Source organism: Gopherus flavomarginatus, chromosome 6 (assembly GCF_025201925.1).
Source record: "Gopherus flavomarginatus isolate rGopFla2 chromosome 6, rGopFla2.mat.asm, whole genome shotgun sequence".
NCBI lineage: Eukaryota > Metazoa > Chordata > Testudines > Testudinidae > Gopherus > Gopherus flavomarginatus.
Genome location: NC_066622.1, coordinates 44,082,258 through 44,096,021, shown reverse-complemented (window position 1 = coordinate 44,096,021; position 13,764 = coordinate 44,082,258). Strand labels below are relative to the sequence as shown.

Sequence of the window (13,764 nt, the reverse complement as noted above, 5' to 3'; positions counted from 1 at the left end):
ATAGTGCAATATTCCTATTCCTGCCAGGCATGCTGTAGTATACAGCTACTCTCTCATTGCACCCACTGCCATTAGTTTGCTAATACGTAGTTGTGGTATGGAAAGACCAAAAAGGTATTTGTGAAAGAAGATTGATCCATGAAGGACTCTCCGGAAGTCACATCGGGGACTGTCCTACAAACAAGGGCTGGAGGATCATGCCCTTGTAAAGCCTGCCGAGTTAAAAGGCTGAACTGTCTTTCTTGCCTTAGTGATTGATCAGTGCCGGGATGACAACGGAGGGTGCAGTGAGCATGCCAACTGCACTCAGGTGGGTGTTCACCTCTCTTGTACCTGCCTTCCGGATTACCAAGGAGATGGCTACGTCTGCAGCCCCATAGACAGGTGTGCGGATGGCAGGAATGGAGACTGCAGCGAGCACGCCTTGTGCATCAGCACTGGGCCAGTAAGTATGTCATGAACATGAAAGGCATTTGGCTGCCCTGCCCATGTTGTGGGAACAGCATTGAGATGGATGAGGAACACTGGCACCACCACACAGGTGCAATGGCAGCAACTAGTCTACATGGCAAGAGCCATGAGCAATAGCTTTCTAGTCAATGCTTCCCCAGCCGTTCAACCCCCCTGACTCCCCAGGGCGCTCTTGTCACCAGGTGCCATACTCCGAAGGTTGAGGAAGCCTGACTTGCTGCTAGCTTTCAGGGGTTCTCTGCTTAAAGTGAACCCTGTTCCCTAGAGTGTGGGGGGAACACTAACGGCAACATAGAATGGTGTGAGGGACCTTCTGTGGGAAAGGGCAAAAGCTGCCCCCTCCTCTGCAGTGGCACCAGCTCTCTTGCAGAGGGAGACAGGACTGGGAGAGCCCATGAAGGCGGGAGGGTGTGTGTGTCACAGCTGTGCCATAAAGCTCTGCTCCGTACAGGGCAGCGTGCAGGGAGGATTTGGAAGAAGGCATGGGGCAGTGCTACACAATTCTGCTTCCTGTCTCCCTCCCCTAATGAGAGGTGGGGGGGGCAAGGGCAGTGGGTGTGACACCAGTTCTGTGGCAGGAGTGGCAGCCCCGGAGCTGCTTTGCAGTCCTGGGCAGGGGGAGGCGCATGATTTTTCCCTGCAAGTTTGACTGGACATAGGATTTGTCCCCTGTAATTTTGATCCCATCCCCTCTCTGGGGTAAGGCCACCACATTTGGAGTATATTCCACTGGGTCACCTTGTGACATTGCAATTGTGGCCTCAGGTGGCACCGCCAGGTCATGTCACTTCCCACGCCCAGGGAAGAGCTCAGACTGGGTTTGCAAGACAGGAGGTTGTCCTGTTACGGTCAAACCCAGCCCAGAAATTTCAGTATGGTCAGCAACCCCATTGCTAGAACCAGCCAGGCCTCAGCAGGAGATCACGGGGTGCCCGAGCGCTGGGACTGGCCTCCCTAGTGCCCTGTGGATTCCATTGCATTGCAGAATGCTCGGAAGTGTGAGTGCAAAGCAGGTTATGTTGGCAATGGAATCCAGTGCCTGGAGGAAGCTGTGCCACCCACCAATCGCTGCCTGGAAGAGAATGGGTACTGCCACCCCGAGGCCATTTGCACTGATCTGCACTTTCAGGGTACGAGTCCTTGTTGTCACCACTTTCCTCATCAGAGAACAGGAGTTGGGGAGGCAGAGGCTGTGCTGTCACCGCTTATTTCAGACCACCCTGCCCAGAGATGGGTAGCCTCTGTTTTCCGGCCCCAGGCTCTATCAGATATAAAGCCTGTTTCCTCCCCTGAGATTTCTACCTCAGACCCAGTGGGGGTTCAAGGGTCCCATAAAACTCCCAATCTCTTGCCTCTGTCAGTTGTTAATGTGTAAAATCTCACAAGTTAAACAAGGCCAGACTGCTTGGAGGAGACTCTAAGAAAAGCCCTCGTGCAGCAGGAAGTAGTGGTGTTGGTTCAGTAGATGGTGCTGGTCCCTCTGAGTCTAGGGTGAGTTAATAACCAGTATGGAGTTAAGGAGCACTGGTGCAGAATGGCTTCCATCCTCCCCGCCCCCCAGAAGTAGCTGCATTTTAATGATAAATAACCCTGCTGCTATGTGTATATATCCTTTTAAAAAGTCAGAAGTAGATTAGGTCTGCAAGGTCAGACTCAGTGGTGTACATGGGCTGCTTGGCATTGCCAATGTGGTGTCCAGCAGCTGCTGAATCTGGCCCTTGCTCTCTAGGTGTGAGAGTGAGAAACACACACACTTGTGTAGATAAGTATTTAGGATCTAGGTGAAAGGCACTATATAAATATATATTACGTTGGATCTTCAGATGCAGCCACCTTGCTGATTTGCAGGAATAATTGAATGGCCATAAAATTGTGCCTGTGATTATTTTTGGATTCCAGATCACAGGGCTCTCTCCTAGTCAGGCCCTGAGCCTGTGTTTCTGGAGATCTCCCTGTGAAGTGACATGCACTGGCACCGCTGTTTTCCAGACAAAACCATTGGTGTGTTCCACCTCCAGTCACCAAGAGGGAAATACACCTTCACCTACGTGGAGGCTGAGGCTGCCTGCATGGCCGAAGATGCTGCTTTGGCCACTCTCCAGCAGCTCTCAGCAGCTCAGCAGGTAAAAGCAGAGTCACAGCTGAGCCTGCTCTTGTACCTCAATGGGCCTGAACGAGCCAGTTTGGTGATGGGCTCAGTGATCCCCCTCATTTTGGCACCTCTCCTTTGGGTTGGAATCCTGGCTTTAGCAGCAACGTGGGAAGCAACCCAGGGCCAGTGCTTTTTTATACAGGGTTCTGAGTGTGTCCATTACAGCAGCCAGGTACACCAGTCACATGGCCTTTGTCATGGCTGTTTCCCCTTCAAAGTGCCAGGTGCCTTGCGCTGCTTTTTCTGTGATGGGAACGCGCTGAGGCTGTGTATGAGCCACAGTGCCCCAGAGCAGTGGGGCTGATGATGTGCTTTGATGGGATGGAAAAATGCCAGGCAAATGAACTGTAAGCTGTGGTGGTGTAGCCGTGTAGGTCCCAGGACATTAGAGACAAGGTTGGGGGAGGTAATAACTTTTATTGGACCAACTTATGTTCTCTCTCTCTTGCCCAGTAAAAGATGCTGCTTCATGCCAATGAAGCATCAGGCTTTTGTTTGCCTAAGTAAAATGATGTCCTTCCAGGCTGGGCAGTGTATGAATTACAAGGGCAGGAGTATCTCCTTGATATAGGGCTTTCAGTAGAGAATACTAAAGTGAATGAGTGCCATTATAGAAACTGATTCATGGCTCATACAATCCTCTCTCTCACTGGGCAACTTCTTTTCCTGTTGCAGATGGGTTTCCATCTGTGCTTAGTTGGTTGGCTCAGTAATGGTACCGCAGGATACCCGACCGTGTACCCGACTGCCAGCTGTGGCTCCAACCACGTTGGCATTGTGGATTATGGCTCCCGAAAAAACCTGACTGAGAGGTGGGATGCTTTCTGCTACAGAGCTAAAGGTATTGGCTCCCTTGGAATCTGCAGCAGGGAATGTGCTTGCACAAGTCTGCATCTCAAAGGCGTGTGTTATATCAAGAATTTATGCTCCTTTTGATTATACACACACCACAGTGTCAAGGGGAAAAACCTACCCAACACATCTGCAATACACTGTCTCTCTCTCTCTCTAAACTTTCCAGTTTCCACTACATTGGTTTATGCCCTGAACACTTATTAAATAACATAAAGCACCAGAGATCTCAAAGTGCCATATAAAGACAGGTGTTTTGAGACTCCCTGTTACAGATAAAGAATCTAAGGCACTGGGAGGTTAAGTGAGCTGCCCAAGGTTACGCGGTGAAGAGAAGCCTGGTTTTTTGACTCTTAATCCAGAGCTCTGTCCATGGGACCACAGCTGCCTTCTGCATGGACAGAAATCCTAAGCAATAGTTCAGTGTATTTGTCTGAAGAGCTCATACCCAATCCTGTTCCTCTCACATCTTTCTTCCCTTTGCAGATGTGAGGTGTAATTGTAGAGATGGTTTCATTGGAGATGGCTACTCCTGCAGTGGAAATCTCCTGGCTGTGCTGGCTGAGCACTCCAACTTTTCAACCTTCTATTCCGTAAGTGCTGGTGCCACATTCCCTCTAGCCAGGGAAGTGGGAAGGGGCATGCTCCTTTGCAAACTGTCAGTAAAGCAAAGTAGTGACTAACAGGGAATCCTCAGACCCCAAAGGTTTGGAAAGGAAAATCATTGAACTGGAAGGCAAGAGTTTGTGCTCTCTGAAGTGCCATGTATAATGAGAGAGTCAAACTGTTTCCTCTCATTGCCAGTTAACGTCTCTGCTATTCTAGCAAAGGTGGGGAGAATTCACATGACATCTCCTGGGTTCTGCTGGCCAGAATGTTCTGACAAACCCACAGCTTCAGACTGGCACTTAAGATTCTCTCTCTCTCTCTCTCCCCCAGATGTTACTGGATTACACCAACACCACGCAAGATGGACTTGAGTTCCTCAACTTCCTCTCCAATGACACCGCATATAAAACTCTCTTTGTACCCTTGAATTCTGGCTTTGGGGTCAATATGGTGAGAAAGCTGGAGAGAATACAGGCCACACACAATCTGTAGCCATTCGAATACGGTGCAGTTGCTTGCTTGGAGGATTAGGGTTTTATGTCTGAAGTGGGATTGTTCTGGCTCTCTTGCTTGGAATGCAAGAACTAGTCAGGTGCCTTGTCTACATTGCACTCCGAGAAGTCTTTCTCCAATGACCCACTGGACAGCATATAACTAAAATGTTGAAAGAGCAGAAAATGCCTGACTTATTTTCCCCCTGCTTTTGACTCTCTCCCCCTCATGTCTATGCTTCCTTTTCTCAGACATTAACATGGGAGGAAGTGAAGCTCCATGTCTCCCTGAGTGATGTCTCCCTCTTGAGCTTCAATCTCACCAACGGTACCGTTATACCTTCCTGCTCTGGCTACAATCTTCTCATTGCAGATGCTCCCCTGCTGAATAGCACTCAACCCCCTGTAAGTATGTTGGGACAGTTCAGTACTCAGCCAGCTTCTCTTGGGTCTAGGTAATGGGTAGTGTTTTTCTAAAACATATTCACATTGAGTCCCTTAATATTGTTTCTTCTTGTGACAGGGTTCCAAAGTGGTTAATAATACTCTGATCGTACAGTGGGACATTCTGACCTTCAATGGAATCATTCATGCCATCGAGGAGCCACTTAGGATGCCTGTGCATCTGGCTCAGGCAAGTTGCTTGTTCAATTCCATTGAGAGTTTAAATGGCAGATGTAAGGATACATGTTGGGTTCAGTTACTCTGCGTCAGAGCAGAACAAGTTCCATTCAATGCGCTCACCAAGGAACCACTGTACCGCGATGTATGTCATTAAATAGAGTCCAGCCTGGCCATACTCTGGCCTGCTGCAGTGAAGAACTAGACTGGGGACACACAAGCTTAGGCTCTTACTCTTTGGGGTAGTTGTGATAGCTCGGTAAAGGCAAAGTGCCCCCTTACAGGTAGGGCGCTTGCCTTAGAAGATGCTAGCATGTGGAATTTTATGAACAGACCTTTGTGTTAGTGTGTGTCCTCGTATAGCCAATACTAATGCATTCGGTATGGTGTAACGTGGCAGGAAATCCCAGTAAAGAAAACCAAGCATTATTTGGACACAAGGCTACAGCTGAGGCATGTGCAAGTGGCAAACTTGCTGGGCCTCCATTTCCTCAGTGGTAAAATGGGGATAATACTTTGCTACAGCACAAGTGCGTTGAACCTAAATTAAAGATCTTTGGGTGGAGGCTGCTAGGTATTAATATACAACACAGGGATGAATTTAGTGTGAATGGCTCTGCATATTGAGTCAGTTACCCTTTAGTTATCCTGTAGTAGTTGCTATGTATAATGGGCTATACATACACATCAGAGAGTTCTTCTGACCTCAGATCATGTATGTTAGTTACCAACTACTCCCTCCTCCCTGCACAGAACTAATACCCGAGTGTTACACTTCCCGGCAAAGGTCTGTGCTCTGTTCCTACTAATCCCTCCTCTTCTCCTTGAACATTGCTGGAACAGGCATCCTATCTGCCTACCTGGTGCAGGTTTGCCTCCAATTCCCTGGCACAGCAGCCCTCCTCAGCCTGCTGTTTTGAGGGGCAGGAGGACCAGTTCAAAGACATGACATAGTGTGGTACTTGTACATTTTTAGATGTCCAGTCATAGCAATGGCTATGCAAATACTATAAAACATTGAGAACAGCATGACGCAAACAAGTGGCACCAGTACAAAAACTTAGGCCCATGCTGTTAGGTAATCCAACGGATAGCACCACTCTGAAAAATGCACTCTTTGTCCACCAGCCAACAACAAAGAGAGCTAGTCTCCTCTCATTCGGCCTATTGCTATGTGCCTTGAAAATGTAATAGTGCTGAGTAAAGGCATGTCCCAAATCTGAAAAGGGAAGAGACCGTTTTGCTCTGTGATGATGTAAAATTGAGTGTAAGGTAACCAGTATAGTAATGATGAGATGCATCAGTATATGTATTATAGCTTCTTTTGAAACTTCCAGGCAGTAATAGGATAGTGGATGAAATGTTTTATTCTTCTACATGGTTTCACGTCCAGTCTGAGCTGTGTGTCTGTAAGATGAGATATGATCAGGAATAACCTTAGCACACAGGGCAAACAAACAGCATAAATGTTGCAGGTAGCCAGCCCTCTATTTCACAGGTGTGAAAAAGTTTAGTTAACGCTTTTTAACACACAAGTTGTCTTTAAGACAGTTCTTCATTATGTATTTTAACAAAGAACTAAAACAACTTAGTGTCTCTTTTCCAGGTTACTAATGCTATGGAATCATCTCATCCTGTGACCACTGGGGTAACATCAGCTGTTGGTGTAGTGCTGCTGCTATTAGCTGTTGCTGGAGTGTCCTATTACTACCAAAAAATAAAAAACCCAGGATTCCAGTTCCACTACTTTCAGGTTTGGAGAAAAGTATATTCACTATATATTTAAAAAAAAAAAACCAACCTTGCTACAGCTTCTCTCACCAAAGCACAAACCATTTCTGTTATCAGTACAGCAATGGTCATATGCACAAGAGCTCAAGCTGTTACAGTAGCCAAACTGAGTGATACTATGCAGCTATGAAATCTTGTGGGGTTTTTTGCTTTCTGATGCATTTAAATAGCCTGCAGCTAAACTCTCACTGTTGGAGTCATATTTACATGTAACCTTTGGAATTGGCTGAATAGCTCCCCCATGAAAACATTCAGAAAGTTTTCTGAGGCATATTTCCTTCAGTTACACTTGTTGTAAGGCTACTGCTTAGGATGTAGTTCTGGAAAAAGAACTTGGATGGAGAAGTGCTAAGAATTCTCATCTTTAAGGGCTTGTCTACATGGAGCAAATTCTTATGCACATGTGAACTAACTGGCCACTGCTGACACACTCTAAAAGTTCCCTAGTGTGTGCCAGGAGGGTCTACGCAGGCTCGTTCGTGCGCATTACTGCACCTTGTACACAAGCCTGAAGAGTTGGCTTGGGTGAGACACTCACCTACTTTTCATAAAAATTCTTAAACAGCATGGTAGGGGGAGGGATAGCTCAGTGGTTTGAGCATTGGCCTGCTAAACCCAGGGTTATAAGTTCAATCTTTAAGGGGGCCATTTAGGGATCTGGGGAGTGGTCCAACTAGATGACCTCCTGAGGTCCCTTCCAACCCTGATATTCTGTGATTCTACAAGGAAATTTCTTAAGGTAAGATAGTCATTGCACAAGGGACATGGGGGAACAATTAATGCTACAATAAAGGAATTTGATGTAGTTGATCTTCCAGTTTATACTGTGACAGCTTATGAAGGTGTTATTAGATCTAGGCCAAGTGCATAGGTCTGTAGTGAGAATTTGGGTCACTGCTGTCCCCATAACTTGCAATACTAGGGCCATGTCTACACTGTAGGCACTACAGTGCCATAGCTATGCCACTCCATAGTGTAGACACAGACTACTGTGACAGCAGGGGTATTTCCTGTGCAATAGGGATGCCACCAAGTTAAGTTGACAGAAACATTCTTCCATTGACCTAGCTGTGTCTACACCGAGGCTTAGCTTGGCATAGCCTGACCTTCATGCCATAGCTATGTAGACCAGGCCTATGATTTAGCCACTATGGGAATAACTGGATAATTTGTAGTGCAGGCTGCAGACTGCATACATGTAGGTTAGTTTAAATTAGAGTGAGGTTATTAAGGAGTCTGGCCTAGGCAATGGAACATGTTAAAAAGTTGCTAATTACCTTAAACCTGCATTGTTATGTGGTACAAATGGGTATGGGGAGAAGGAAGCTAGAAATATGGAAACCAGTGTGGGAGGTAAATGAGCAATATGGATAAAATTACCCTTAACTGATCTATCATACAAATAATTACCTTTCTATGCAAATGTCTTGGAAAAGATTTTATATTTAAGAACACCTTACTAACTAGGTTCTGTAATTCAATTTCATTTTCACTACCTTGTTAATGCAAGGGACTGCAGAAGTGCTTAAGACTGCAGTAATGATAAACTCACCTCTAGAGGAGAGGGAAGACCAGTACCTAATCTCTTGTACCTTTGCACACAGGCTGACCTGGAAGAGGAAGAGCAGGCCAGGAACCCGCCCTTAGTGTCATTCCCAAACCCTATCTTTGGGGACCAGAGTTTGATGTGTGACCCATTTGAGGTAAGAAAATGGTCTCACCTGTTTTGTTTTGATGAAACACTTGTTTAAAACTTAACCAAATGAGGGGGAAGGAGGCTCATACTTACTAGTAGGGGTGAATGGGATTCTGTAAGGATGTAAAAACAACCCTGTGTTAAGTGTAGATTAAGGGATGCTTGAGCCAGTCAGGAGAGGAATCTATGGACATGTCTAAACAGCTATAGTACTTCAGCATAGCCACTAGCTCCAAGGGTTCCCCAGTCCCTATAGTTAGTCCACCTTCTGTATAGGCATTAGTGAGGTCAGTGAAAGAATTAGTCTGTCAGTCAACCTACTCTTGTGTACACTGGGCATTAAATGGCTTAACTATGATCCTTGGGGATGTGAAAAATCCAACTCCCTAAGTGACAGAGCTGGGTCAACCTATCCTTTTAAGTGTAGACCTGACCTAAAGTAAGGGGATCTCTTTGTGCTTTAGTCCAGGCATAGAACACCCATTAGTGTTTATAGGTGCAGGATCCTTGCTGCTTTTCATTGAATTAAAAGCATCAGTAAATACATTTTCAATTTTGATTTAACAAATTAGATGCCTGCTAAACCCAGCTGTGGTTTCTGCCAAGGGCTCAGTATCCTCTTCCACTGCTAATGAGAATTTTCTCTCTCCTGCAAAGACTGAGTAAATAGATTTAGAGGAGATCAATATAGAGGTAGGGGTAAGAAGGGTGCATCACCTAACCTACTGCCAGTACATGGGGCATGAGACCAGCACAGCAGCTGCTGCTACTTATAACAATTTCATCAAGGGAAGACTGAAGTAAAAATGTACACTGTAGTGTCAGGGTAGTAAGAACTCCCTTAAATCCACTTCAGAAATGGAATTGTCTAAGAACCCAGTCTTGCATTCCTGCTGCTAAACATGTAGAGAGTCAAGGGTTTGCTACAGTAGACAGCAGCTTGTTTCTCATTAACTTTAGAATCTTAAAGAATGTTTGTGTGAAGTTAGCATGTTTCTCAGCTGGCTTCTAACAGTTTGTGTCTGTTTCAGGACTCTTTCAGGGGGGAAGATTTTTCAGACACCCACAGAATTCTTGAGTAAAGCATACACCAAGCCAAACAGAAGGGGGAAAAAACCACTGTCGTCGTCTTGCTGCATGCTAGTGCTAAGTGGAGCTTGCCCACAGGTCCTGCACGTGGTAAGCAGATGAAGAGTGAGCTACTGGTTAACATTAAACCAAACAAACTCATCAGCTAAGATACCTCAGTTGAACTACCCTAAGACAGATGTACTTGCAGTTACTCTGATTAGTGAATGTCCTTGTTGATGCAGTTAAGAAAATCTTCACTGGAACAGCAAATGTGTGACTCTAAGGTGACAGTTGGAGCTCTGCACTGATATTCTTCCATAACTGTAGGAGGGGAAATTCACTGCAGACATCTGAAGAACATTGCTTTAAAATAACAGTACCATGTGTAAAATATAGCCAGTACTACACAGTCACAATCCTCCAGGATTGAGTTACATATATAAAATAGAATGTGGATGGAGTGACACACAGCATCTGATAGCTGGAAAACAGTCTTGTCCGAAAACCTAATGATGCTAAGCCTTTAAAGTGGGGAGCATGACAAACTGCTTTTTATTCAACTGCTATGTTTTGCTTTAATCAAGTGATGACTCCTCAAACAGGCTTAGACTGAAGTCTGTGCACATTGCACTGTTTTGCGGTTCTTCAATAAACAGCACTTTAGAACATGTCTCCTTGTCAGATTCTCAGCTGTTAGCCACTGCGATTCTAATGGAAAGCAGATGGTAAATCACTGTCATACTATTTTGTTTATTTTATTTTAAACTTCTATATATGTATGGTAAATAACCTACCACTGAACTAGACAATGAGCTACAGAAAGTTTAGACAAGAACTTCAACATGCTACATTTCAAATTATTCTCAAACCCACACAACAGCAATTGCTGTGTTAAATTATAGTGCAGCATTTTGAGTAACAACCCTCCACTTAGGTTTCCTATTTACCAACTACATCAAATTTGGGTGGCTATACTATTTGTCTTCAAAAGTCACAACTTTGGCAAAGGCACCTAGTCTATCAAGTGGTAAAGTTCCCACCACTAGCTCCAACATAACATGGCAGGTGCTTCTACAGCAGCGGAAACATTCTTCTGTTGCAGCATATACATTACAATTCCAGGGTTACAGACCACAAGTGTGCTGCACAACAGTCACAGCCCAAGACATTACATCACTAGAGAATGCAGTAGTCGTCAAATGATATAGCAATGTTTAACAAGTTTTTACATTAATGCTCATTATTTTGATGTTCAAACAAAAGTGGAATAGTTTCAATGTTAAATGGCTTCTTGAGGTGGTGGTTTTGTGTTTAAACATCCAGTCACCAGGACAGGTACCCTGTTTATGTACTTGAGGTATCATGTTCCTAACTGGTTAGAGTTGCTACTCACTGCCAAAGATATTCTAGCACATTCCATTCTACCTACTGTCCTCACAGCTGCTGTATTAACACTGTTATGGCATTAGATTATTTCACCCATGTCCCCTAGCTGCTACAGGATTTAAACTTGGCACAGAGCAATAAGCCACTGGCAGTTTGTCCACTAGGCACAGAAAGCCTTCCCCTTCAAAGCCACACATGCACCAAGAATTCTCTGTATAGGCACAGCTCTGAAGTGTAGCTTTTAAAAATGAAGTTCACCTAACCTAATGCTGTACCATGCTAATGTTCTCTGCCCAGATAACTCTTGATTGGTAAAAATTACATATTTCTATATCTTTCCACACAAGATGAAAGATGCTATTTCTTGTAATTATAGTCACTGATATTTTGTTCCTCTTATACTTCTCCTAGCTGCACAAGTCTCATGTACCAATACTTTGCTACAGATTCACTATAAAAGTGCTCCAACCTGAGCTTGACCTTTTGCTACAGTACATAAAAAACAAGGCTCCAGCATGATAAACACTCCAACTTTCATTATGCTGCAGAGTCAGTCAATTCACAGCTCTTGATAAGTTATTTAGCATTCCCCACCAACTCCAGCTTCCTCCGAAGCTGACACTACAGGGCTTGTGCTTGGGACTCTGCCCTGATTTCTTTGAGCCCTCTTCAGTGTCTATGCTACTCAGCTTATTTTTAATCTACCTACCTACCATGCTCAAAGTATGTTTTTCTGAAACTGAGCTGTCCCAGCCATCCATATTTTGAGGGGAGGGAAAAGCCTTACTTTAAGTGTAAGTAAGTGAACTGCCTGGATGATTGCTAGAGCCATAGCCAGCACTCAGTTAGCTCCGAATAACCAATGAAGGGTTCTGCATAACCTTCAGCTAGAGCTCTGAAACTCACTCATTCAGTCTAAGCCTCCCTTCTCAACTGAGGGCCACAAAAGGACCCACTTTTTATCCTACTTATTTTCTAGTCCTCAGCAAAACCAGGGATGTGAAGATCCAAGATGGTTGCTTTGTTTCAGAAAAACCTGGAGGGCTTCATGCACTATAATAAAGCAATGAAGAGCAAACTTGTTTTGTGCTGTCACTTAAAAGGTGAAATGCAACCATGACTGCAGTATTCTGGAAGTTTAGTGGCTTGCAGAACACCAAGCTCTTAGGTGCAAGCAAGTGCTTCTCCTACCATGTATCTTACACACAGAAAAGGAAACGGTGCACTTGGCTGTGCTGCCTTACTACAAAGGGAAATAAAGTAATCTTTAGCATCTTGCACCACAATTTAGCCCTAACACTGAATCGAAATTTTCAACCATCAATTTCCTTTCCACAGTTTCCCACAATCCTGCTATGTCTGAGCTCCTGCACTCAGCAGTTCACAGTTGCAGCCCCATGAATCATTCCAAAGCTATGCAGAAAAAAATATTAGAAACAAAACTTCAAAGGAAACCCGCTGCACTAGACAGAGAGCCTGCAGGGTAAACTTGTGGGAGCTGCTGCAAGCAGAAAGGACATTAAGAAATTTTCCATTCTGCAGCCCAGCATCTCCTGGAATTCTGCTATGTCTGGAAAGTAGAGAGCAGAGGAATAAAAGGAACTTTCCCTGCCACTACCACCAGCTAACATAGCCTTTGAGCATGTCTATTTTGGGGCCACCACCTTACTGGAAAACAAGGCCTCAGCAGATGACAAGTCAAGTCCACATTGTACTGGCCTATAAAAGTGTTACCCAATAATTAAGGGTCTCCTCTACAGACTTCTGAGGTGGAGGCACTTGCTTGTTCTGCCAATAAGATTGGCAGCCACATCATAGAGTCTGGCTGAATTCTTCCCAGGACTTCTAATGCTTTATAGGCCTCAGCAAGGCATAGCCTAATCCATCTAGTGATGGGTGACTTGGTAATGCTGAGTCCTTGTCATTTCAGATGGAAAGATGGCTCTGACACACAGACCCTCTGTATTTTTGAAAGATAAGAGAACCCTGAGAAACTGTTTTATCTTCTGAGACACCTATATTCAGAAGATGAAAGTGCTCCTTTTGGACCTGATTGTTCCTCAAGCTAGAAGATGAATGAAGAATGGATGGGGTGGAGCCCTTGTCTTGTGGGTTAACACCTACCAGTCCTCTAACAAATGGGGAATTCTGGCTCCTAGCTTCAAGTCTAGATGGAGATAAATCTGTTCATTGTCAAAAAGTTGTTCTGGAGGCTGCTCAACCACCTCTGAACCTACATTCGAAGATGTTCCCTTAGAGCATTTCAGGGTCTGCCTGAAAGAGGGTTTATATTCTCCCCTGAGAGCACTTAATGGAGATGGAAGGGAGTGTTTGGATTTTGCACCATTTTTTGCCACTGTCTTGTCCAGCCTTTTCCCTGAAGAGGAGGCAAAACCTAGCTGAGCCTAGGACCCATTCAGAATGAGTATCCACCTTTGAGGGACAGAGCAGTTGATTGAAACTGTCCCATTACCCTCACATCCACCAAGGTGGAGTATGGGGAAATTTCAGCCTGAGGGGATACGTTTACTGGGAGACTTGCTCTCCAAAACAAGGTTGGATCTGTACTATGGCACCACCACTGTTTTGAACATAGACTCAAAACTTCTCGCCAAAAATAAATC

The 13,764-nt window shown here is 44.9% G+C and overlaps 1 protein-coding gene across 4 annotated transcripts in view; it reads left to right on the top strand.

The window, feature by feature from the left end:
* STAB1 (stabilin 1) overlaps positions 1-10,407 on the top strand; it is a 123,988-nt gene extending 113,581 nt beyond the window's left edge. For all 4 annotated transcript variants that reach the window (XM_050957663.1, XM_050957662.1, XM_050957664.1 and 1 more), the window contains 11 exons: positions 252-445; positions 1,457-1,601; positions 2,461-2,594; positions 3,299-3,464; positions 3,962-4,068; positions 4,415-4,534; positions 4,828-4,980; positions 5,099-5,209; positions 6,803-6,949; positions 8,592-8,690; positions 9,715-10,407. In XM_050957663.1, coding sequence (XP_050813620.1) covers positions 252-445; positions 1,457-1,601; positions 2,461-2,594; positions 3,299-3,464; positions 3,962-4,068; positions 4,415-4,534; positions 4,828-4,980; positions 5,099-5,209; positions 6,803-6,949; positions 8,592-8,690; positions 9,715-9,765 — 1,427 coding nt within the window. In that variant the 3' untranslated portion in view covers positions 9,766-10,407. The remainder of the gene's footprint in view (positions 1-251; positions 446-1,456; positions 1,602-2,460; positions 2,595-3,298; positions 3,465-3,961; positions 4,069-4,414; positions 4,535-4,827; positions 4,981-5,098; positions 5,210-6,802; positions 6,950-8,591; positions 8,691-9,714) is intronic.
* Positions 10,408-13,764: the final 3,357 nt, after the last annotated feature.